This window comes from Triticum urartu, chromosome 2A (assembly GCF_056163025.1).
Source record: "Triticum urartu cultivar PI428250 chromosome 2A, HENAU_Tu73, whole genome shotgun sequence".
Classification (NCBI taxonomy): Eukaryota; Viridiplantae; Streptophyta; class Magnoliopsida; order Poales; family Poaceae; genus Triticum; species Triticum urartu.
Window position 1 is genome coordinate 631006406 of NC_141874.1, and position 26390 is coordinate 631032795.

Genomic DNA, 26390 nt, shown 5'->3' on the forward strand with positions numbered 1-26390 from the left:
GATGGACAAAGGGAATTACTTATTTTGTCATAAGGTTCGACCGATAAAGATCTTCGTAGAATATGTAGGAGCCACTATGGGCAGCTAGGTTATGCTACTAGTTATTGACTGGAGAGGTGTCTCAGTCATGTCTACATAGTTCTCGAACCCGTAGGGTCCGCACGCTTAACGTTCGTTGATGATATAGTGTTATATGAGTTATATGATTTGGTGACCGAATGTTGTTCGGAGTCCCGGATGAGATCACGAACATGAAAAGGAGTCTCAAAATGGCCGAGAGGTAAAGATTGATATATAGGACGATGGTATTCGAACATCAGAAGAGTTTCAGAGTACACGGATAGTCATCGAGTCACCGGAAGGGGTTTTGGACACCCGCGATAAGTGTATGGGCCTAATGGGCCAAAGGGGGGGACAGACCAACCCACTAGGGGGATGGTGCGCCCCTCTACATGGCTGGACGACCCTAGGGGAAGGAAAGGGTGGCCCCTCCTGCCTTTCCCTCCTCATGAGAGAAAGGAAGGGGGCGCCACCTCCTCCTTCCTCCCGCACTCCAAATAAGGAAGGGGGGCGCCACTTGGGAAGGGACCCCAAGTAGGATTCGACCTACTTGGGGTGCCTCCTAGCTACTCCCTCCTCCCCCACCTATATATATGTGGGAGGGGGGCGCAACACAACTACAACATTATCTTAGCCGTGTGCGGCGCCCCCTCCACCGTTTACACCCTTGGTCATATTTTCGTAGTGCTTAGGCGAAGCCCTGCGGAGATAGCTTCACCATCACCGTTACCACGCCGTCGTGCTGCCGGAACTCATCCACTACCTCGCCATCTTGTCGGATCAAGAAGACGGAGGACGTCACCAGGTTGAACGTGGGCTGAACGCGGAGGTGATGTACGTTCGGTACTCGATCGGTTGAAGCGTGAAGAAGTTCGACTACATCAACCGCGTTAACAAACACTTCCGCTTACGGTCTATGAGGGTACGTAGACACACTCTCCCCTCTCGTTGCTATGCATCTCCATGGATAGATCTTGCGTGTGCGTAGAATTTTTTGTTTTCCATGCAACATTTCCCAACAGCCTTAACATGTTCCTTAACTCTAACAGGGAAAGGGAGCTTCTCAATATAAGCAGTAGGCACAACAAGATTAGTAGTATAACCTAGCATTTCAGTATTAGAAATGATAGGTTCTTCACAAGCATCTTTAATGGGTTCATGATATTTAAACCACTTCTCTTTAGGAAGATTAACATGAACATCAAAGCATTTACAGAATGTAGCTACTATCTCAGAATCAAGTCCATATTTTGCAGTAAGCTCATGAAAAACATCTATTTCTACAAAAGACTTAATGCAATAATATTCATCATTTATACCTGACTCTTTACCTTTGTCCGCCTCCCAATCTTTAGAGTTGCGTTTAATTCTTTCAATAAGATCCCATTTGATTTCAATACTGTTCTTGACAAAAAACCCTCATAAGATGAATCAAACATTTCTTTATCATGAAGAGAAAGCCTAGCATAAAAATTATGAACAATAATATCTCTCGAAAGCTCATGATTGGGGCAATTAAGCATTAAGTCCTTAAGCCTCCCCCAAGCTTGAGCGATACTTTCTCCTTCACGTGGCAAAAAATTATAGATAAAATTTCGATCACGATGAACCAAGTGCATATGATATTTTTTTGATGAAATTCCAGCTTCCTTCGGTTCTAGTCCAATTAATCAGAATCATCCAATAGCCTATACCATGCCAATGCTTTTCCCTCCAAAGATAAAGGGAATAATTTCTTTTTAATTTCATCCCTCGACAGATATGCAATCTTAAATAATCCACAAAGTTCATCCCCTCCAGCGGTCCCTCTGCATTGGATGGTCGCTCTCCGCCTCCATCATCGCCCAGTAGAGGTACTCATCGGAAGAGCGCGGTTCGGGAGCATGCTGGCCTTCTCCTTGCGCCGTGAGACAACCGACGATGCCGACCGCCTCCTTGTAGATCATCGCCAGGTTAGGGAACCACACACATATCTCGCGTAGCCGGGCGAGCTTCTCCGCATTGCCGGCGACCACCTGGACAAGGATTTGCGCCAACGGATTGAGGATTGGAGATTGGATGGGGATGGCCGGAAGATCGATTGACTAGGGTGAGAAGGGTTAGGGATTTGGGCAAGCTCGGGTCATGGATTTCGGAGAGATGATGAAGAGACGGATCGAGAGGAGTGGTGGTGTGGAGGCGGCTGGCTCAGAGTGGTGGAGTGGAGGCGACTGGCTTACCGAATAAGGTTGCATGATTTGACTACTTCGCGCGGGAGGCCGACAATTGTGCCCGAAGACGACGAGGCAGAGAACGTGTATCGGGGGAGCGCGGGTTGTTTTCGAAAAACGCGAGTTTTTTTTCCACAAAAGCGTGGCGCCACGCGACGGCACCAGGGCGCTCTACCGTCGAGGGGACCATAGAGATAACGTCAATGTAATGTATTCTCGTGTATAGGGGCCGTATTGAAGCGTTTCTCGAGTTGCGGTACCATTTTTTATTTTTTTGTGCCAGAGAATTAGAGGACCAAACATGTACTACTTTAGTGATCTAAATACTCTTATATTTCTTTACGGATTTAGTGATCTAAACGCTTTTATATTTCTCGAATTCACTAATTGAGGAGTACTCCTCGCAGAGATCACTTCCACCTTCCCAGATTATGACAAGTGGCACGCTGCATGCGGGCCACTTGTCGCAACCTGGGAGTTTTCCTTTTTTCATAGATCCATTTATTCAAAACGTTTTATCTCTTAAACCGTGCGTCCAAATCTCGAACCATTATCATCGTTGGATTTCTCGCGCCGAGTTCTTCAAAACTAGATCCCATGTTGATAGATTTTAACGAACTTATTTTTCATGAAAAAACCAGACAAAAAACCAGACAAAAAAACTGAACCGGGAGCACGATTCTTTCCCTTTGTGAAAGAGGCATGACCATGCCTCTCGCGAAATCACAACCGTGTCTCTCGTGAAAGCAAAACCATGCCTCTCTTGAAAGAAAAAAAATAAAAAACACATTTTTTCCATTTCCGAAAGGCATGGCCGTGCCTCCCGCGGAAGGAAAAAAAAATAGAAAACGTGTTTTTTCCCGTTTCCGATAGGCACGGTCGTGCTTCTCGTGAAAGCAAAACCGTGCCTCTCGCAAAAGCAAAACCGTGCCTCTGGTGAAAAAAACTAAAAATATTTTTCTTTTCATTTTCTGAGAGGCACGGTCGTGCCTCCGACGAAAGCAAAACCGTGCTGTGGCAGAAGGAAAAAAAGTTAAAAAACACGTTTTTTTTCCATTTCCAAGATGCATGGTTGTGCCTCTCTCAAAAGCAAAACCGCGCCTCTCGCTGAAGCAAAAAAAGCGTGTTTTTTCGCGTAAATTTTTTTCGGGACAAAAGCTAAGACCGGTGAAAACCAAAACGTCAAAAAAAAACAAAAAAATCATTTAAAAAGCCAAAAACGCGTGCAAAAAATATTTTTTTTCGAAGGGAGCATTCAGAGTGCGACACGTGACGGGCGGCTGAGAGCGCGCTAAGTGACGCTGATCGTTGTGAGGCTTTCGAAGAAGCGGTCGTCAACTAGTTGCTCTCTTTCTATACTAGTCAATGTGAACGTGCAATGCACGTTAGTCTGGAAGTACATTAAACGCATGCGGATATTAAATAAGATATTATTTACGTGTTATTATGTGATTAATACTATATTTGGCATAAAATTAATTACATGCTAAATATGTTGAACACTCAATATTGAAGGAGTCTAGGTCGTTGGATTGACATGATTTAATGATTAAAATTAATTGAATCTGTCTATTTGGCTCTTTTTATATTAGTGTAGAAGTATAGATATAGATTTATCTACGAAGGGAGTAATTTTCTCCCTTTCATCAAAGCCCAAAAAGCCCAAGATCAGTCAACACTCGTTCCCGTCCAGTCCACCGTATCGTCCGTTTCGTCGTTCCTTGATTCCCTCCCGCATATTAGCCGACTCCTTATTTTTTGCAAAATCGAAATTCGAACCCCAACTTCCGCAAATCCATCGCCATGGCGTCGCCTCTCGAGTACGGTAAGCACCCCCAAACCCTAGCCCCAACACCCCCCAAGTGCGGGCTCTTACCGAACTCCGCTCGCCCGTGTAGCTCTCGCCGTGCTGCAGGCGCGGCTCCTCCAGGCGGCGGAAGACGGCGACCTCCCCCTCTTCAAGAGTACGTACGCGCGCTGCGGTCTACGATACTATCTCCTCCTGCCTGCTCTGTTAAACTCGCTCGGACGCTCATTTGGGGTTTTCGCTCCGTCTCGCAGGGACGGCGAGGGCGCTGGACGGCGGGAAAGGCCGCCTGAGGGAGGCGGTGGAGGGCGCGACCGCGAGTAACTGCGGCGCTCGGGCTTTGCACGTCGCCGCCGTTCACGGGAGGATGCCCGTGTGCGCCTACCTGGTCGAGGACCTCCAGGTGAATGTCGATGCCACCGACGAGTCAGGTTGTTCCTTGTGTTCCATCTCGTGCTAAGCGAAACACTCCGTTGTCAGAAATGAATGTCTAGTCACGTTGGGAAATCTGGGTGACTGAGCAGCACTCCAGCCGCGCATCAGATTTCCCCAAGTTTGTACGCTGCCTGTACCCTGTAGGTATATATAGAGTATACTTATTGGTTTCAGTTTTTCTGGCGATTTGATTTGGCTTATCTCATGGTATGTTTTTCACTAGGCAAGAGTACAAGTTCTGCAGGGAAATTGTAATTAACTGGATTGTAATACTGAATTTGCTAGCGTTGTGTTTCAGTGGCAAATTTGGTTAACTGGTAGTTGCTTTAGCGTCGGTGTATCTTACTGTAAACTGTAATAAATCGACCAATTATTTCATGTTTCTGAATTCTGATCAAGGTAAGTGTTACCTGCATGCTTAGGTTGCTTGCTCGATCGAATTTAAATTAAATCTGATCTGCATGATGCATGATTATGGAGAACCATTTTCCCATGATATCATTGTCTCTGCTGCCATGACCTTTTTTGAAAAGACTGGTGCCATGATTTCATACACTAGAACGGATAAATAAGTTGTTTCCTAGATTTTAGCTTATTGGATTAGACATGAAGACTGCATGCGTAATCTCAGCCTATAACACACAATCAGGAAGGGAGGGGGGGCGGTACTCCTGATTTGGAAGCATAGCATAAATTACAATTTGATACAACTGAACAATTTTTAGTAGACTTGCGTAGCAGACTGACATGCCAATTTGTCAAAGCTGAATCATACGAGGATGATTGGTTATGTGCACATTGACATCTCTATCCTAGTTTTGTGTTAATATTTTTATTGCATTGTTTTGGTACTTATCCTGCTGAAATCAGCACTATGCACTTCATTTAGAGAGCCACATCAAAATGAAGTATGTTTATGCCATGCGTCGTTAGTCAAGGTACTTTTCATGTATTATAGCAAAGCAAAGATGCTTTGCTGCAAAAATCTCTGTTTTGACAAGCCTTTTCTTTTGATGATTTTGATAGGCGAGACAGCTCTGAGTTATGCAGCTGTTAATGGAATTGTGAATGTTGTGCGCTATCTTCTTGATCACGGTGCCAATCCAGATAAGTCTGGTCCGGGAAACCGTACTCCTCTCCACATGGCAGTTGGACAAGGTCTCTATCTATTTTCTATTTCAGTTGGGACTATTTATAAATTGTTTCCTTATCTGTTTTCGCTGAATGTAAATAATTGTGGGATAACCATTATATGTTGGAAGACAGGGAACTACCCATGCAGTAGCAAGGTTGTGCATAGTTATTATTCAAGGCTGACATGGTTATTCACTTATGCTTCTTGTTGTAGAGATTTCTCCACGATGAATGGGTTGGGTGGGTGAGTGATTTTGGTGTTTTTTTTTCTGTTTGTGCAAGTAAATGATGTGTTTCAGTATAAACCGAGTAGATAACATCTGAAAGTCTGGACCTAAGCAGTGGCCATTCAAACTTTAAGAGTTACCAACTGACCATCCTGTAGTTCTAAGACTTACCAATACAAATTGATAATTGAGTATTTTGATTTTAAATTTGAGAACAATAATTCTCGTCTGAAAATGGTCAAACCTTTGTATTCAACCGATATCAGCTCAATTAAATTTTGTGTTTAAATTTACGATTGAGGCAGGAGGAAACTATTTCCTAGCAATATCAGCCAGGAAAATTTGTTATTCGTCAGAATATTTTGCAACCGGTTTCTAAATCTTTGCTAGGTAGTATCAGAATTCCTGTTTATTTGAGTTGAATTTGATCAGAACTTGAGATGTATAGACAACAATTCCATTCCTACTTAAGGCTGGAAATGATCTACTAATTTATATACCTATCGGGGAAAGAAAATAAATCTGTAAGTTCGATTGCAGCTACTATCTGAACCAACTCTGAACATGACACATCTATGATGAATTGCTGTCATATACTTCCTTTGACCATCTGGATTTGCTAGTCCTCATTAGTGTTGCAGTTATCACCAGAGTCATCAGAATTTTCCAGGTTTGCTGTTATTATATCTTTCTTGCCATTTGAGATGGTGCACATCACATTCAGACATGCAAGAAGTTCTTTTGTTCCTTTCACATGCTGGTGTGATAAGATACAGGGAGGTTTATATTTTAACTGGCAGGAGCATTGCCTATTCACAAAGGGGAAATAGAACCAACATTTACATTATGGATATGCTATATTATCATACTTGTCTATAACAGTGCCTATTGCAAGGTCTGACTTTTAATTAAGAAAACTGTGAAAGAGTAATAATACTGACCTATTGCATGATCTGTATTTCTAATTCAGGGAATTGTGAAATAGTAAAGGTTTTGCTGTCAAAAGGAGCTGATGTCAATTGTTATTCTGACTCGGGGACGCCACTGCATATTGCTGCTGTATTTGGGTTAGATGGTGCTATGAAGATTTTGTTGGATCACCATGCAGATGCAAGTCTCACTATTTTACCTTGTTTGCTCCTTGTACTTAACGCACCAAGTACTGCACAATCCACTCCATGAATATGCTGCTATATAGCATATTTATGTTGAAGTTCAATTGCTGTAACTTCGCTTCTGGGGTTGGAACTGAGTAGACTTGTACAATTTAGGGTATCAATGGATTAGATATATCTGACCGGCACAGTGCCAAATCTAAATCAAGTTGTCCTGGCTGTGATATTTGCTATCTGGAAAGAGAAGATCGTAAGACACACACTTTAGTTTTTTTTTTCTTGATACTCCGTGGCTCATTGGAGGGAAGTGCTTGAAATAAATGGAGTAGATTAGGAACAAATTTGGTTCGTATTAGGTAAGTCAATGGATCTTATTCCTAAACTCGTTGCGTGCTTATGGTTTGACTGATTAATGTCATGTGTTCACTAACAGTGTGCATAGGTTTATATGTTTGTATGTAATATGTGACTCCAAATTTGTAACCGTGTTTTAGCAATATGGTTCTTTATGTGGTTCTGTTACTACCACTTCTTTGCTTGCCTCATGTCTGCAAACTTTCATCATGTAAGGGTGCTAATTTCCTTATGCCCACCTATTTGTAACCGTGTTCTGCCAATTTGGTTCCACCTGTTCATATTCTGTGTGCATACCACTTTTTTTGTTCTCCACATGTGCCAACTTTCAACAAGCTGAAGTGCTAATTTTCTTCACCTTCACTGTCAGTGTAACAAATCAGTTTGCATCGCCGATACACCTCTCATTGTTGCTCTCCGAGCTCACCGGCAGAAATGTGTGAAGCTTCTGATTAAGGTGGTGTACATTGTTTGTGCAACCAACTGAAGTTATGCCAGTCTTATTTAGAGGCATCTGCAATATTTTCTGTGTAGGCCGGTGCTGATTTGAAGGGTCTTGGCAGTGCTGATCCCGTAATAGTTGCTATAGATGAGGGTTTAACTGATTGTCTCAAGTGCTTACTAAATGCTGGCGCTGATCCCAATGTCCTTGATGATGTAAGTTTTGACCTTTTCATTCAGTTACCAGTGCATGTTCTTCACAATGGAAATTGAATTGACGACTAATTCTTGTTGACATTCAGATATCTAGAAGATGTTCTTGCTCACAATGCGGAAGTATTTTGTTATGATCTGCAGGGCTATTAGGACCTTAGGAACCTTGTCCTAGGAGAAGGATGCACACTCGACCTTTGTAGTAGTAATTCCCTTGTAACTAGGCATATACCATTCAAACTGGGGCTATTACAAGATTAGGACTCAGACTGTAATGCATTGCTGTGTCTTCATTCTGACATGCCTTCCGGGAAAAGTCCTGACAGCCACATGCCCAGGGTAGTGGTATACACTTCCCTCCCTTACATACAGCTGTCTGAGATCTGGAACATCCGCAAGGTCAGGTGTGCTCGACCCTTGTTGGCCTTAGATGATGGACTAGAGACCTTCTAGCATGACATAGTTGAGGTGGCCGCCATAGCATCGCTTTGTTGCATTTGGTGATGAATCAAGCACTTAGATGATGTATCAGTTATGTCTGCTAGACCCACCTTGACACTGCAAGTGCTTGTGAGGACAACCAAAACCTCAAGGTTAATGGGTGGCATTTAACATGCATTAGAATAGGTCGATACTCTACTAGATGTTCCCTGCACGCACAAAGGCGGGTTCTTTAATGTTTACGGTCTTTGATGCAAGATTTAACTATGGTTTCCAGTCATGTTATGACAGGGTTTTGCGCAATAAATCCGATGACATTATTTTCATAACTTTATCTACTATTTATTTTCATAAACTAGTGGCCAAAGGCTCAAAGGTTCAGTGCACAGATCCCATGCAGACCTATCCTTGTGGATGGAAGTATTCCTTCTGTTCATAAATGCAAGATGTTTTGGCAGTTCAATTTAAACTGCCAAAATGTCTTACATTTGTGAACAGAGGGAGTAGTAATTTAAAGGCAGTATATAAGTGAAATTTTCATTATTGCCATGTTCAGCTCTAGCCAGATGTTGTATGCCACCTATGGCTGCTATGTTAAGTTGTTACTGTGATACCGTCATGACACTGGTGGGCCCTTTCAAGTAAAATATGTCTCTGTTTATTCATAACAGTTTGGACGCCTGCCAATTGAAGTTGCTGCATCTTACAATAGCCGGGAAGACGTTGAGATCCTATTTCCAGTAACTTCTCGCATTCCATCGGTGCGTGATTGGAGCATTGATGGGATAATGGCTTACGTAAAATCAAAAGAGAAGGTACAAACTAGAACACCATTGTCATATCTAAGATTTTATTATTATTTGGTCTTAACAGTTCTTGCAGTATTCTGTAGATTCTTCAATAATCAATGTGTACCCTCACTTGAAAGAAAGTATTTGTTGCACTAGAGCATTTCCTATTCAATTCATTCTTCAATTATTACCCCTGAGTTCAAGAGCTGAAAGCATGTAGACAAAAGTAGCACATATTTCCATTCACCTTTCTTGAAGGCAGCATTGCAATTGGTTTGCTATGAACTATGAATTAGTAAATCCATAAATTCATCGAGATTTAAGGGTCTAGTAGCAGGAACAGGAATACTATCAATTTGACTTATGCTTTCTCTAAATATATCACATTTAGTTCCATTACATTCTGTAGTTGCAATTATGAGCTACTTGTCTCTTTTTTGGGGGGGGGGGGGGGGGGGGCGGCAAATCAAGCACATAATTGATCTCAAATAGATACTTGTGAAAGCTATGAGAAATGAATGTGTAGTCATATGTTTACCTCGGATAGTTCCACATTGGATGGTGGATGCGGCAGTTTAGTGGTCATGGAGAAGGTGTAATTTCAATGCGTGAGGTGGCTTATTTAAAATTTAACAAACTATGTCACGTCTAGCTACCTAGTGTGTTCATCCCTTTTTCAATAATTCGAGTGGGAAGTTGGAAGTTTGCACAATAGCACTGAAATTGTGAAATATGACTGAATGTGTTCCCATTCCACGTTTATGTGGTAATTCCTAAATGGTCAAGATTTTCGGATATGGCTTCTCGGCAGAAGTATCAGCATTGGGTAACACAGGTTCTTTCACTGTTTTGGAAGCAGTTGTGAATGCGTTATGTGCATGTTCGGAGTTTGGGTGGGGGTGGGCCGGTGGGGGATATGTAAAAATAAACAAGTCGCATAGGTCAAGCTAATATTAAGTTGGCTGATTATATCTGCTACCTTCCCATATATGTCTTAACCATATGTATCTGATATACTCCAATTGTACAGGATGACCCTATTTTTAAATTGAATCCATCTAATATGAAGATAGAAGGAAACAAAGCATACAAGAGAAAAGACTATATTACTGCAGCAAGGCTCTACACCATGGTATATTTTCCACGATGCTGTCTTATCATTCCTAGTTTACAATTGCGCGATATTTTAAGGAAAGTTATGTAGTTTCAGAAAAATCAATATTATTGTGATCTATCGGCAATTGTATGGCTTACACGTGTGTTCATGGTATCTGCCAAACGTTAATAATGCCAGTCTCTTGATTGGGATGCTATGGAAAGCCATTTTCATCGTGATTAGAGGAAAAGCCTTTCCTGCCACTTGAACTTTGTGCAATCTGGCTGTCAGTATTTCATACTTCCTGTTGTTGTTGTTGCTGCTGCTGCTGCTGATTTAGGTGTTGTTGCCTTAGTCAGTACTGTCAATTAACAAGCAGGTTGCCCTAAACTTCTACCTTCTCTTTTGTTTGCTTAAAAGGAGAAAAAAGGCAGCCATTTGTTGTGGCTTGGTACGATCTTCAGAATGTGGTGAACTTGAATGATCGTAAATTATCCCAGGGTTTATTGGACCCCCTCGGGAATGTTTCTGCCCGATTTGCTGACGAGTTATATGGTGCCATGCCATATACGTACCAAATTGCCATTTTAATTTAGGTAGGTTAGAAAGGCTCTAATTTGGATGGCTTAAAGTCTTAATAACAAAGTAAAATTGCATCCTATCTAATCTGTATGTGGGTTTATCATACGATTTATGCAGAGCTTAGCACTTACCCCTTTCAAAAAAGTTTTGCCAGTTTAATTGTACTCACACAAATGCCCCTGATGAATTTTTATTTAAGTGGTACCAGTTAGCAAAAGTGATAACTACTGGTTTGATTTGTTGGTGTAGGCAGAAGGTGACTACCCAGAGAATGTAACATTGATTTCAAATAGAAGCGTTTGCTGGCTTAACATGGGTGAAGGAGACAAAGCTTTGCGGGATGCTCAAATTTGCAGGGCACTGCGTCGTGACTGGCCGAAGGCCTGCTTCCGGGAAGGAGCTGCTCGAATGCTGTTAAAGGTAAAAGAAATGTATAATTGGCTTCCACAGCTGTATTTTCTGTAGAAAATCTTTCTTCATTATGCCATGGTCCTTCTGTCTTCAGGACTATGAAAAGGCATGTGATGCATTCCTTGATGGCCTCAAATTAGACCCATTGAACACTGAGATTGAGAACGCCTTGAGGTAGCCTACTCTTCCCCGTCCATTGAATTCTTAGTTTGGAAGGACAAAATTCACTAGATTCGGTGCGGCACAATAATTCAATCAAATACGTACATATCATCTGTAGCTGTCATCTAGAAACACATTAATTGACTTGCTGGTGACTTCTTTTATCTGCAAAGAACTTCTAGCCAGTAGTTTGTAGATGATTTTATTTCCTGTCATTTGGGACGTGAGATGTTTCCAGAACTCCTAGGGAAGCTGAACCGAACCGTCTACTATGAAACTCCTGTATGCTAAATAGTGCTTGAATACACAAGAGCATTATCTAAACATGCACCATGCATATGCTATATGCTTTTGTATACGCTGTAATTGTTGGAATATGGTTTTTCAGGGAGGCTTTACATTCCCTGGAGGTATCACATGCTGTCAAGAAGGGCCACTGAAGTGTCATCTGCCCCAAGAAAGGAAAACTTCTATGATGTTAAAAGAAATTAACTGATCTCGACAAGCAGATTATGTGATTCGATCACTCTGCAATGCGCTGTGGCCTCCAATGTAAGAATATAAAAGTTGAGCGCTTAAATTCAGTATTGCACCAAGAGCGTTGTCCACGGCTTCACGTCATCTCATGTCAGATGAGGCCGAGCAGTTTGGGCAAGCTTGGGAGTTCCCTGCATAACGAAACAACAATTACTGAAACCTATTGTCTTCACAGAGGGAGTATTTGTTTAGGCCTCCGAAAGTACCTACAAGAACTCAGCACGAAACTCACTGACCCATTTAATCTCGTCCACAGAGGTTGGTAGATGTGGTGTCATGAAAAAAGCAAGACCTGACCAACTGGTCGCTGCATCTGTTTGTCTCTGTTTAGAAAAAAACATTCAAGCCAGTCTCTTGTAAGGGCATGTACAATGGTTCTATCTTAAGAGTGCCAGGTAGGATAAATGATGAGGTGAAGGAGAGAGAAATGATAAGAAAAGGCTTGTCTTATCTTATTTAAGAGAAGACAAGAGATGATCTCTTAGCACAATTTGTTTCACCATGTTTTTAGGAACAACTAATTATTGAAGATAAGACTAAAAGATGACCTATTGTAAACATGTTTTTTTGTCATCTCTAATTTACATGCAAAACTTAAGATAAGACTATCTTATCAACCATTGTACATGCCCTAATATTCTCTCGCTATCTAGCTCGCTCGGCGCTGGCGATGGCCGTAGTTATGCGCATATGATGCCCACGTCGGGCCTCTTCTTTTTTTAGGGAAGGGCGTCCTTTGTTTGCAAACCCAGGAATAGGGAAAATTTTAGTAAGGTGTTTCGGACGGCAGCTTCATGGAGCCTGTTAATAAAAATAAATCAGTTTGAGTTTTTTCTGTTTCAAATATCGCTAAAAAAATTATATATAAGGATGTAACGTATATGTGTGCAAATTTCATGATGAAATACCTTTTTTTAGGTAAATGAAATACCTTGAATTGCAAGCTGCACCAAAGAATAAAATCGTGTACTGTAAGAGTGAATGATGAACGGTGTATGTGCTAAAAAGCCATATGTTTGTCTTTTGTAGCTCTTATTTTAACATATTGCATCAACATACTACTATAGAGCACCAAGATGGGAAGTGAGGAACAGCAGCTAGGACCTAGCTGCGTCCCTTTGGTCCAAGTTTTTGAACCAAAAAATGCAAAGAGAGAAAACTTGCAGAATGTTCTTTGTGGAGATTTTAGCAGGAACAATGTCATCTCTAAAAGTGAGAGAGTTGCGCGTGATGGGAGCTAGGGTTGTCACAAATTGCCTTCTGTGCGTGAGAGGAGAGGAGTAGAGATAGGGTTCATCGAGCAAATGGGTAGGATGCAAATCTGGAATCTTGAAGGTACCCTTTGACTCTCCTTAGTTCGACTAAATGAACTAAAATTCACATTATATTTAAATTTTAATTCATTTGATTTAATTGAGTGTACGTGTTCCAAATTTCATTTGATTTGAGGGCACGTGTTTCAAATTTGCATGCCTACAAATGAGGAAATTTCATCCCAACCCGTTCGCTGCCACGTCATCTAACATGTCACAACCCAGTCAGCATAATGAGTCAAAGGGGTTGTTTGGTTGGTGCCCATGCCAACCCTACCAAACGAGGGCTTGCCCCAAAATTTTGGCACAGGATTTTATCGCCAGGGTTTCGCCTGCAGGTTGCAGCAGAATCTCAAGGGGTGACCAAATAATTGGCAGTGATAGGTGCGATCCAAACACTTACCAACCCATCGGTGAACGACCAAAAATTGCCTGGATAGCTCTAGGCACCCATCCAAACAACCCCAAAACAACTATGAATGTGACTCATCACAGGGGATTTCAAGAGTGAAAACTATGGGGCTACTTGGTTGGTGCCCATGCCACCCCTACAAAAACGAGGGTTTGCCAAAATTTTGGCACAAGATTTTGCTACCAGGGTTTCATCCACAGGTTGTAGCAGAATCTCAAGAGATGACCAAAAAATGGCAAGGATATGAAAAATTAGGGGGACGTTTGGATTACACCTAGGATGGCCACGCCAAATCAGGGTGAGCCAAAAATTTGCCGGAGGAATCGACCGCCCGCGCTTCATCGGCGCATGGGTATCATATCTAAACTAGACGACCAAAATATTGGCGTGGAAAGGGAAGCTAGGCTTTAATCCAACATTCACCCATGCAGTTAGTCAACGCCAAGATTTTGGTGTGGTGACCGTGGGCCACGATCCAAACTGCCCTTCAAAACACCTACCAGCCCATTGGTCAACAACCAAAAAATTGGCAGGGCAGCTCTGGGTCCCATCCAAACAGCCCCAAAACCACTATGGATGTGATTCATCACAGAGGATTTCATCAGAAGTGATTTTTTTTTTTAGAATCAGGAGTTTTTTTTTTTTGAGAATCAGGAGTGAAAACTACTATGTACTTCCACATTTCGCAAGAAAAAAACTATGTACTTCCCTCTTTTCCCTCTTCCACGGGCGAGTCGAAAAGCCCAGGCCACTGTTCTATAAAAAAGGGGCCCAGGCCACACCGTACCGTGCCGTCCAGACGTGACCAGCCCAACCCAGCCCAGCGCATCCAGACGGGTTAGAAGCCGTTAGTCCCGTCTGCCTACGGCGTCACCGCGTCAGCCACGCCCACACCCAAATTCCAAAACCCTCGCCTGGTTCGCTGGTTTCACTCGAGGGACGAAACAATGATGGCGGCGCAGCCGACGGCTACCCCGGGGGTCCGCCTCGGCTGGAAGGGCCTTGGCGCTCTAGCGTCCCCGCCGCGCCTGGCGCTCTCTCGCTCCGCCGCCGCGGCGCTCGCGTCACACAGGTTGCCCCCCGGTCTCTGTGACTACGTTTTTTTTAGTGTATATAACCGATTTGTTGATTACTAAAATCGGAACAGTCTGATGAGAGTACTTATGTGCGAATTTCGGTTGAGATTCCTGGATTTGTTCGGCCATTGGATACTAGTCAGTGAGACAGTGAGATTGGGTGGATAGTGAATAGAAGGCCAGCGAGAATTGGCTTCCCCCCGGCAGAAATGAACAGAACTGGATTAGTTATTTAGCTGTAGTTCTAGACCTGGACCTCAGAATAGTTAGTGTATTTTGTTTTGAGTGCTAAATTAAGGATAATGACAGCGTGTTTGCTCTTACTTTAGTTGGCACCAAACATGTGGGGAGCTGTTTGGCTGTAAAACTATTCCAGTGTGATGGTTGCCTTTTATTTATTTATTAAGGAAGCAGATTTTATACCAGCAACTTATCAAATAGGAGGCACCAGACAATGTGGTGGGTGGACCGAGTCTGTATTTGAGCTATAATTAGTCAATCTTTGCAAATCCTTTGTTTCTAGTAATAGAATCAGAAGCTATGAAGCCTCTTTCTCAAGGAAAAAACAAGAAATAAGTAGTACCAGTAGGCGGCGCCAACGTATTTCCTGAGCCACACACATCTTGGTAGGTACTCAAGAAGGTTCCATTGCAGTGTTATATTTTGCACTTGTTTTATTCAAGAGGCTGTGTTTATAATATGTTTCATTTGTCATACAATATGCACAGCTTCCCGTCTTGATTATTCAGGATTGTCATCCTTCTGTAATGTGCAGTTTTCCTTCCATTGTTAGAACTGGACATGGGTTTTAGCTTTCATTTTTGCACACTTGTTTCAGCCTGTCTATTCTGCCTGATATTCTGCTCTACTTCCAAAAGCAACACACTAATGCCAAAAAGTGCTTGTACAGGGTTGGCAGAGGAAAGTTTTCAGCTGCGGCCATCACTACTGATGATTATCTTCCAATGCGAAGTACTGAAGTGAAAAATCGGTGACTTTTCTATCTCTAAATTTAGAAAGCCTTGGTTTCTTGTTTTATTCATTTCAAAATTTAGAATGTCTTGGGCAACTTCTTGCAATGGTCAGTATCTATAAATTTTGATATCGCTGTTCATTGAGTTAGGTCAAACAAGAAATATATTCTTACTTAAACTGACGGAGATTACATCAATTTGGCCCTTTTTTTAAGTCCTGAGGGCCAGATGCTTTACTGGCACACCAATTGATGATCATGTTTGCTTCCTGCTGTTTTCTGTTGCATGGGAGGAATATGACAACTCCCCAAAGCTACTGAGAAGTAGAAATGTGAAGTTAAATTTATTGTCTCAGAGACAAGGGATGAAAACTGGGAGAAGATGTTTACCAAGTCAAAGTTATTGTGTTTGTGTGATCAATCCTGTTTCAACCATCACTCGGTTTATTGTTGTAACATCAGGGCCCACTGGCATAACTATTATCTTCTGCAGTTTGTACCTTTTGCTAAATTGCCACATGTACTTCTGCACCATTTCTCTAGCGAATTACAATAAGTCCAGGTATAGCCCCTGAATTATTGTTTTGCTAATAGAGAAACAAAGGATGTTCTTAACGGACGTGGAGTATCTACACCTGAGCTTAAATGAGCTCGGGTGAACAGTAAAATCAAAAGACATTTTACAAATGTTCAAAAAATTCTGAATTTTTTTTGTGATAAATTTTGACAAATGTTCTAACTGCTTGCAAAATTTCATCTTCAGATCACCTTCGTGGAAGGTGTGACAAAAAAAACAAAATCGATGCTCTGAAAATGCTACTTTCAAAGCATTTCAGAGCACTGATTTTGTTTTTTTTGCCACGCCTTGTACGAATGTGATATGAAGATGAAATTTTGCAAGTAGTTAGAATATTTGTCAATGTTTACCACAAAAAAATTTCAGAATTTTTTGAGCATTTTTAAAATACTTTTTGATTTTACTGTTCACCCGAGCTCATTTGAGCTCGGGCTGAGAAAGGACTTTCCGGTTCTTAACTTCTTATTATCTTCCTTTATTAAGCCAATTCTGTAAAACTAACCTAGTTTTTGTGAATTATCCCTTGTCTCGATAATCTAGTCAATTGTTGTAGATATGAGAGTCTAAACTAAGCATATTATATGCTTGGTTCATTCTGCTAAACAAATGATGCTTGTACAATCCTAGTGAATGGCTAACCGAGGGATTTAGTTGCTTAGTAGCCACATGACTAACATGGACCATCCTGTTTGCACACAAGTATTTGACGACTTTGATACATGTCGATGTCTGCTGCTTATATCTGATCTTTCCCTGCCTGCAGGACATCAGTGGATGGAATCAAAAGTCTCAGACTAATCACAGCAGTCAAAACCCCCTATTTGCCAGATGGGAGATTTGATCTTGAAGCATATGATTCTTTGATAAACACACAAATAAACGGGGGTGCTGAAGGTGTAATAGTTGGTGGTACAACAGGAGAAGGTCATCTTATGAGCTGGGATGAACACATCATGCTCATCGGGCACACTGTTAACTGCTTTGGAACTAACATTAAAGTGATAGGCAACACGGGAAGTAACTCAACTAGAGAAGCTATTCACGCTTCAGAGCAGGGATTTGCTGTTGGCATGCATGCAGCTCTCCATGTCAATCCTTACTATGGGAAGACCTCAACTGCAGGACTGATCTCTCATTTCGACGAAGTACTCCCGATGGGTCCAACAATCATTTACAATGTGCCAGCCAGGACTGGTCAGGACATACCTCCTGCGGTCATTGAGGCTCTCTCAGGTTATCCAAACATGGCAGGAGTGAAAGAATGTGTTGGACATGAACGGGTGAAGTGCTACACTGACAAAGGTATAGCAATATGGAGTGGCAATGATGACGAATGCCATGATTCAAGGTGGAAATATGGTGCTACTGGAGTCATTTCTGTAACTAGCAACCTTGTTCCTGGTCTCATGCACAGTCTCATGTTTGAAGGGGAGAACACAACGCTAAACGAGAAGCTACAGCCTCTGATGAAATGGTTATTTTCTGAGCCTAATCCGATTGGTCTCAACACTGCCCTGGCTCAGCTCGGTGTAGTGCGGCCAGTTTTCAGGAGACCGTATGCCCCTCTTTCTCTTGAAAAGAGGACCGAGTTTGTCCGGATTGTTGAAGCAATCGGGCGGGAGAACTTTGTGGGACAGAAAGAGGTGCAGGTTCTGGATGATGATGATTTTGTGTTGATCAGTAGGTATTAAATAAGTGAGTTCATTGTGCGCAATGTACGTTGACAAACAGCGGCGGTTCTCCTTTTAGACATTTTATTTGTTCAAGAGTCGTATGTTTATCTTTTCTATGCTCGGAAGTTAATTTGGAACCCTGTGGGGTTTCTTTGCACCCTATAATGCCAGTTCTAGTGAGAAATGAGAATAAGCTAAGATATGTACAACACTCTTGTGATCAATCCATAGATAGTATTCCTTCTAGCTCTAGCTTACTACAATTCATATAGTATTATAAGTGTCTTATTTATGCTGATCAAGCCATGGAATCCTGTAATGCTGTTTAACCACACATAGTATGTACAACTAGTCTGTTTTCTCCTCTTCTTCCTTGTCTGCAGAGTTGCTCTTGGTGATGGAGGAGACGACCGAGAGCGGCACCTGCTTGGCCCACCGCTTGATGTCGTTCACCCTCTTGCCGGCCTTCCTCCCCTTGCCGTGCGGCCTCCCCGCGCCGCTCTGCCGGTCCTTGGTGATGGCGATGGCGAGGTCGTTGGGGAACAGCGAGCGCCAGTAGAAGGCGTGCAGGAGCGTCGACACGAGCAGCAGCGACACCATGGTCGTCGACATGAGGGAGAGGCTCAGCGCCAGGGCTCTGCTCGTGAAGCACGGCACGGCCTCGGCGTACTTGACGGTGGCCAGCGACGCCGTCGTCATGGGGAACGTGTAGGACCACCACGCGATGGAGAACCTGTTGAGTTGACACGGCGAATGATCATCAGATGATCGGATCGGACGGTGGAGTACAAGCGGATATGGGTCATGGATGGGGTGGTGCTCACCGGAAGCCACGGAAGAAGTTGATGCGCACGACGAGGGACATGTAGAGGAAGAGCGCCATGAAGAAGAAGGTGCGCGCGACGGCGTCGAAGCTGCCGTAGATGGCCGCCCAGGCGAGGCTGGCGGCGGACGGCGTGGCGATGAACATGGAGTAGACCGGGTGCAGCTCCATGGGCAGCGCCTCGTTGGTGGGCAGCCGCTGGTAGAGCGTGACGAAGACGACGATGTAGTGGGACACCCCGATGGCCCACAAGAACTTGCCGGCCTCCTCCCACCCGACCCTCGCCGCCAGGATGGCGCCCACGAAGTTGCCCACCACGGACAGGTGGGACGACGGGTTGGCCACCTTGCACAGCCTCCGCTTGCCGCCCGACAGCCACTGCCCGTAGATCTTGAGCTCCAGCGCGAACAGCGGCGCCACGAACGCGCACCACACGGCCGGGTGCAGCCTCGCCGGCGCGAAGGCGCGGGGGAGGCCGATGGCGAGGAACATGGCGGCGATGGACGGCGTGAAGAAGAAGTTGACGCGCACCGGGTGGAAGAACTCGCGCCGGATGGCCTCGAAGTAGAAGACGCACTTGAGCGCGTAGGTGACGGACGTGGCCACCAGCACCGCCGTCGCCAGCAGCCACACGGCGACGTTGATCATGGGCGTCACCCGGAGGAACCCCATCGCCGGGCTCGCCGCCAGCGCGCCCCACAGGATGGCCTGGCTGCCGAGCCCCAGGCAGACCCCGAAGCAGCCGATAGGGAACCGCAGCAGGAACGGCCACACCTCGTCCTTGGGCAGCAGGATGTCCTCGTAGTCCTACGTGCAGACAGTTCAGTCAGTGTGATTTTTCAGCAAAATCATACTGATCAGCAAGGACAAGATGGATGGATGGATGACTTACGCGGACTTCGTCGAGCTCGGGGCCGCGGAGCGCGGCGAAGTAGCGGCCGGCGGGGACGCTCTTGTTGAGAGGGTCCACGTCGGCCGGCCTGCCGGCGGGCTGGCCCTCGACGCGGTCCAGGTCGACGCCGTCGAGCTCCTCCTTGATCCTCGACGGCAGCATGGAGTTCTGCTTGCTGAGCGTGGACTTGGTCCGGAACATGCTGAAGTCGCCGCCCCTGCGCGGGGCGCCGTCCGGGCCGAGGCCGCCGCTGTGGTTGAGCACACCGAGGCTCTTGCCGCTGCGCGGGAGCGCGCGCTGCCCGGGCCTGCCGCCGTTCCTCCCGCCTCTGTCCATGCCCATCACCGTGACGCCGCTGCCCAGGGACACCTGCCGGCTGAAGGCCCTCTGCGCCGGCGGCGGCCTCCGGTCGCTCCGGAGGTTGAGCGGCCCGCTCATGGACGTCTGCCTCGGCTCCTCGTGCTGCGCCGCCGCGCGGATGTCCACCGCCGCGTGCTGGCCATTGCCCGCCCCCGCCCCCGCCGACGATGGCTCCGCTCCCGACATCCCGCGGCTAGCTACTCGATGGCAGCAAGAACTCAGGTGCTCGAAATGTTGGCGGCGTCGCCGTCCAGCGCCGATATAAAAGCTCCGGGCTCCGGGGAGGATGTCAACGTGAGCCGTGAGCGGGTGCTTTCACGTGTGCCGTCACCGCGTCCATGCATGCACACGGAGAGGCCATTGCTGTCCAAGTGGTTGGCCGATGCCGAGGACACCATGGATCTCTGCCAGCCACGCCTTTTGCGCCAAAGGGGAGATGGCCATGGCGAGGTCACGGGCCGTGGCATCCACTGGGTGTGCGCTGCCGTTGCCGTCGCGCCGGTCACAAAATCGGCGAAAAAGCTCGGAGGTTTTGTAGCCACGACGATGCGTGAAAAGCAGGGGGTCGGTCGAGGAGCCCTGCCTAGTGTGTTCGGGGCTGGCATTTCGGCAAAAGCTCACGTGCAGGAACCCAGCAACCACGCACGAACACACACCGGCATGTGACCTCAGAACCAGAAACTACTCCCTCTCGGAATTACTTGTCCGAGAAATGTATGTATTTAGATTTATTTTTAATTTTAGATACATCCATTTCTATCTATTTTCGCAACAAGTACTTCGTGGCGGAGGGGGTAGTTCAGAACTTCAGATGGCATAAAAACATAAGCAAAAACTGGCAGATGGGCCAGCTCCGGACTAGTTAATTAAAATTGAAGGTACCACAAAATCTCGGTATGTTTCTCCACGACAACAAAAATCTCAGTCATCTTCCAGCATTTCTGAATGGAGATGCATACATGTAGTGCTGCAGTACTTGTAGCTGTACCTATGGAATGGTACCTTGCCTGCCAGGGACGAGAAACAGCATGAACATGTAGCGTCGTTTGCCGCTGCTGTAGTCTGCGTGGAGCTGCCCGCCGCCGCCGGGGGCCCTGATGTGCCGCCTGATTGAACTGCTAGCGCCGCGAGCCTTCTTTCCGCTGCCGCTGCTCTCTTCTCTCTTTCGTCGGCGAGTTTCCGGTCTCGTTCCTCCTGATTAACAGTGAATCGAGATATAAATATGTGTGTGGTTTGAAAATATACCAAAGATGTGCTTAGCCTAAGATGGTTGCCCTTTAGTACATACCTGCATCGAAAGAGCAACAGCCTGGGGATTCTTATGTTTCAGGCCTGGCACAGAAGCAGTTGATTTAGCCATTTGGCCAACTGAAGTGCCTTTAGCAACAGGTTGTGATTGCGCTGCTAGCGCCTGCAGTTTCGAAGGATTAAATGTCAGACATAAGCAGCTAGATCAAAAACATATCTAGGGGTGATGAATGCATACTGGCATAAGTAACAAATTAAACGCCAGCAAAGCAAAGCACTATATTTGGGGCAACCAGTGAATGGTGTTTAAAAAAAGGGCAACCAGTGAATGGTGTTTAAAAAAAGGGCAACCAGTGAATGGTGTTTAAAAAAAGGGCAACCAGTGAATGGTACTTGCAACATATCACCAGATAGTGTATTGCATTCATGTGCAACCAAGTATAAGATATACATGCAGTCATATTTACTCACAACAATCATAATAATGAAACCATTACCAACCTTCTCTTTTTCCTTTTCCTTTTCCTTCTCTCTAGCCTTCTTTTGTTTCTTCAGTTCCTTTGCTCTGGCTTTCTTCTTGGCATCCTTCTCTGCCTAAAGAACAATTACAGATCAATTTACACAGCCATCTTCTTCCTCATTCAACGAGAACAAGAAGAGTTTATTCACAGGACATGAAACTCACCTGTTTTGCAGCTTGTGATTCTTCCATTTCCTTTGTTAATGCACTAGGCACATCAGCAGCATGCCAATCCCATTTGTCAAGGTTGAGCGCCATGAATCTTCTGAACGTATTTCTGACTTCTTTATCTGAAGCCAGCAGGTAAGGTGTCTTTCCTCTTTCATCTTTGATACAAGGATCCAAACCCTGCTCGAGCAATTCCATAGTTTGTTCAACATTGCCAGCCTTTGCAGCTTCATGGAGAGGTGTTGTTGCATTATTAGATGGTATAGCCATTGCTTCATGCGAATTCGATGAGTCCAAAATAGGTTCCTCAGGGGACACACTTATTTCTTCCCTTGCTTCTGTACTTTGCTCAAACTTTGTCACATTTTCCACAAGGGGTAATACTTCACCCATAATAGAGCATTCCGTCTCATAATAGAGCTGTGTTAGGTTATTGTATACGCGTTTTGCTTCTTTCAAGGTGGGCCGATGAACAGTCAAAGGGAGTGGACGAATATCACATGCTTGCAATACCGATTGAGCCTTATCCCCATCAAAGAGCATCTGGCGGTTCTTTGATGGAGCGTATATATAAACACAAACACAGGCGTCAAAGTATGGCTTCCAAGAAACTATTAATTCTTGAACTTCCTGCAATTAGACCGACAATAACAACAACAAATAAAAGAAATATAAGTAAACCATGATCAAATTTGGATACTAACTTGTAATCAGGTGCTAACATCTACTAGAGTTCCAGTGAAAAAGCACCCAAATAAACTTATGCTCTAAGCTGCGCATTACCTTTTTCAATGCTGCTTCGTTATAGCGGCGGAGAGAGGAGCCCGCTGAGTGTGCAACCTTTCCGGTAGCATCTTTTCCAGACTGCCTCTTTCCAGCCTTTGCCCTTACAACATACCTAACACATAAATAAGTAAGAATTATCAGTTATTACTAACATTAAGTTAGAAACAGTATTGCCAACTAATTTTGCTTGACAAACAAAAAATCCAACTAATTTTGCCAGTCACAGAGGTACAACTATGCTGACTGAAAGAATAAAATTTATTCTGCAAGGTGAACTTGACATGGTTATCAAAAGCGACAGGAAAATGATAGTGGCTAGATTATCTAGTTTAATTCAGTCAAACTTTACTACTTTAATATTTATTGTCTAGGAGCATTTCTTACTGTTCCAATGAGAAAAACATCTCTGTCATTTTTTTAGAAATAATTTATTCTGCATACGGCAAAATTACTGAATGTTGTCATAAAACTGAGAGTGTTGATGTTCTTTATCATGTCAGGGTGTACACAGAAATTCATCACGGTAATGTCGATAAAGAAAATATGGCTAACAAGCATGGACAATATTAGGGACTGACAATCTTGTTACCTGTGAAAAGTTTTATTTGCTAATATTTTGTTTCCATCAAAAACACATCCAGCAAAATGTCCACCACTTGTTAATATAATGATCCTCAAATGTGATGCATTGCGAGGTTCACATGCCAACTGCTTCACTCTATTTATCATCTCATCTTCATGCACATATGATGTAGACCCGTGACTTTCCATTTTTCCAGATTTGCAGTCAAAAAATGGTTCTTCATGTTCTTTGAACAGCACGCATCTCCAAAAAGAAACTGTGTCACCAGAATGACCATGAAAAAAAAGTTTCTTCCTGAAGTCTTCCTTGCCTTTAACTGAGAGCCGGTGATCCGATGCAGGCACATCTTCCCTTTCGTCCTCAGAACCAGATACACTAGATACCTCCAAATCGTCAAATAGAGAATCAGAATCAATTTTTTCCAAGTCTTCTTCCTTGATAATAGATTTACCAGCAACACTCAGCTTAACCTGACAGGATTGCCAGAAAAACAGATTCAAGAGTGTCAATAAGATGAGAAACATGTAGCATGGATAGGTTTTTGAGAATGACTACACAAACCCCACAGTAATTAGACTAAATATAACAACATCAGGAGGAGATTCATGCTTTTAAATCCAAAGTTACACTAAACAACAACCGTTTTACTTTCAAGTATGTAGCAAGTAGAAAGTTTTGCATTGAATCTTCACAGCATCAAGATAATGTTGAAATAAAATTACCCCAAGATCAAATTAATGATTACGAACTAACCAGTTTAGTCAGGTGGGTCACCAGAGTAGTAAAGTAGATAATAAATAAATAAATAAAAGAATGCAAAGTGGACCAGTAATGACGGCATAAACATTTCCAGTTAGTAGAACATGAACAGTGTACTTTTTAGTGAACATTTCGCTGTTGATACGAGTGACGCCATGTGGATGTAAGATATGCACCAATGCAAGAGGAAGGGCAACAAAGAGTGGATTGACTCCTATGAAATATCTGAATTTGGTAGAAAACGTCAAACACATGTAACAAACAAATCTTCCATGTCGAGTTTGTGGAGGCCATATCAGTTATATTATGTGATGGCGCCCAATTTATAGTTACTTAAACAAATAAGCTGTTAGTAAGGAGCTTTCGCAGAACAGTGTAGCCAAAGACGGCAATTTTAAACTCACCCTGATAGGGTTTCAAGTTCTAACATCTAGAATTTGGGGCTCCGGTGCAATATAAGAGGCTTCTAGTTAGCTATTCCTAGGTACAACTGAATGATTGGATGAATCTAGAGGCTCAATTGATTACTATCTGCTGTCGTTCTCAGGTACTCCACTGAACAGCACATACAGCTGCAGGTTCGTATTTCCATCTGCTGAAGAATGTGTCCTATGATCAACACTAGCATCTAAACACCATTCACACTTTTTCTTCAGTTGTTTCTTACCACATCAATCACGTATTATATACACGAAGGAAGATGCGATGTCAGGTAAAGAAGAGGGATGAGGATATATACGTTGAGGCGGTGGAGATCGGACTTGAAGTGCTCGCGTTGCTCCTGCAGTGAATCGAATTCGCCGGCGCAGGTGTTACACGTCCACCGGAACCCCGCGGCCTCCGGCGGTTGCTGCTGCTGCAACGGCGCCGGCGCCGGCCGGGAGGGTTCGGACGGCTCCGCTGGGGAAGGGGCCAAGGCGGGGTGGGACCGGAAGAGTACATACGAGTCGAAGAAGTCCGAGGGGAGGTCGAAGAGCGAGCGGGGAGGTCTATTCTCCGGCGCGGCCGCCGCCATCTGGGGGGCGGAGGAGGCCATGGCTGTGGATCCGACGTTTCGTGCCCGTGCCGTCTCGTGCGGTACGCGTGGAGGCGGATCTGCCTCATCAACCAGTCATCCAAAGGCTTGTGCGATAGGTTTGCCGTCGGATCAGAAATCGACGTCGCAGAGCAACTAGTCAGCCTTGCAAAGACAATAAAAACGTCGGTTCTCTTATTTGCAGATTAGTCCTGGTTGCAAATTCTTATTCACGCCATTAAAAAGGATATTTCCAAGATTGCCATTTCTTGTTTGTTTTTTTGCATATATCAAGGTTTGAGATTGCTAATCAGGTCCGCCGCCCGGTAGATTGTTATTTCTCATCGACTCAACTTGTTAAGTAACTTGCTCTTTTGTCAACCCTAGCCGTCACAAAAGTTTTCTCATGTCGTTGCCTCGGTCCCCTTCCTTTCTCTCTTCTAGTGGCCTCGTTATCGGCTAGAGGAGTAGGGACTCACCCGTTGCGTTGTTATTAGTGTTAGTATGGTCTCGTTTCCCCGTCTGTGATGATAAGGTGGTGGTTGCAAAGACGAGTTGGAATAAGACTTCTCCCTACCTCGACGACGTCTGATCTGACACTAGCGAATGGCCAATGAGGGTATTTGTCATCAGATTTGTTGTGTCTCTTCGAATCTTGGCATTTGGCGTGTCAATCAAGCAAAGTTGTTGGTTGGATTTTGGTGCGATGACTCCGACCTCTTCTTTTGATTTTGTTCCATTGCATGGTCCTATTTCTCCAACCATTTGGGTCGTAGTGAAGGCAAGTATGTATTGCCTGGGGTGATGCCCCAGTCAAGATTCTTTCAATGTTTTCTAAATATCATTTCATGTGACGGTTAGCGCTGCACTCTTCAAAGTCTACTATAACAAAGGTGTTCAGCAAGTATCCCCTCCCCTTGCTATCACTTAAGTGCAATTTTCAATATCCGTCAAGCGGCAAATGACCGAAGAAAAAGGATGGTTGGTATGGTTTCCAATGTAATTTTGTTTTTCGCTTGTTAATTTTTGTGTCATGTTTTTTCCTCTGTTGTATTGGCTACTATTTTACTTGATAGTTTTCTAATCTAAAATATATTTTGGATGTACTTTTTGGAAGACAAAAAGATACATGTAAGGTGACTTATGAGCATTGTCTCTCCGAGACAATGTCGAACATGATTTAGTTAAGAGTATTA

At 44.1% G+C, this 26390-nt stretch overlaps 4 protein-coding genes across 5 annotated transcripts; 2 read left to right on the plus strand and 2 right to left on the minus strand.

Annotated features, from left to right (window-relative positions):
• The first annotated feature begins 3947 nt into the window (after positions 1-3947).
• On the plus strand, positions 3948-12563 carry LOC125539306 (uncharacterized). 2 transcript variants are annotated; one of them, XM_048702731.2, is made up of 12 exons: positions 3949-4095; positions 4169-4234; positions 4332-4508; positions 5539-5670; positions 6844-6983; positions 7713-7799; positions 7877-7999; positions 9109-9252; positions 10259-10360; positions 11156-11326; positions 11412-11491; positions 11868-12563. In XM_048702731.2, exons 1-12 carry the CDS (start codon positions 4074-4076, stop codon positions 11917-11919), a joined length of 1296 nt encoding a protein of 431 aa, XP_048558688.2. In that variant the 5' UTR covers positions 3949-4073; the 3' UTR covers positions 11920-12563. The 2 variants fall into 2 exon arrangements, with proteins under 2 accessions (XP_048558689.2, XP_048558688.2); XM_048702732.2 differs by lacking the exon at positions 11412-11491 and having other exon boundaries at positions 3948-4095.
• A 2022-nt stretch (positions 12564-14585) lies between these two features.
• On the plus strand, positions 14586-18286 carry LOC125539308 (4-hydroxy-tetrahydrodipicolinate synthase 2, chloroplastic). The gene is made up of 3 exons (XM_048702735.2): positions 14586-14813; positions 15728-15808; positions 17131-18286. The coding sequence occupies exons 1-3, from the start codon at positions 14689-14691 to the stop codon at positions 18056-18058; spliced, it is 1134 nt and encodes a 377-aa protein (XP_048558692.1). The 5' UTR covers positions 14586-14688; the 3' UTR covers positions 18059-18286.
• On the minus strand, positions 18218-20794 carry OZS1 (C4-dicarboxylate transporter/malic acid transport protein). Its single transcript, XM_087544641.1, has 3 exons — positions 19756-20794; positions 18865-19670; positions 18218-18773 (listed from the first exon to the last, which is right to left on the minus strand). Exons 1-3 carry the CDS (start codon positions 20299-20301, stop codon positions 18389-18391), a joined length of 1737 nt encoding a protein of 578 aa, XP_087400767.1. The 5' UTR covers positions 20302-20794; the 3' UTR covers positions 18218-18388.
• Positions 20795-20940: 146 nt separating this feature from the next.
• On the minus strand, positions 20941-25278 carry LOC125539307 (zinc finger protein-like protein). The gene is made up of 7 exons (XM_048702733.2): positions 24919-25278; positions 23427-23890; positions 22835-22949; positions 22049-22681; positions 21865-21957; positions 21404-21526; positions 20941-21309 (listed from the first exon to the last, which is right to left on the minus strand). Exons 1-7 carry the CDS (start codon positions 25213-25215, stop codon positions 21037-21039), a joined length of 1998 nt encoding a protein of 665 aa, XP_048558690.2. The 5' UTR covers positions 25216-25278; the 3' UTR covers positions 20941-21036.
• Positions 25279-26390: the final 1112 nt, after the last annotated feature.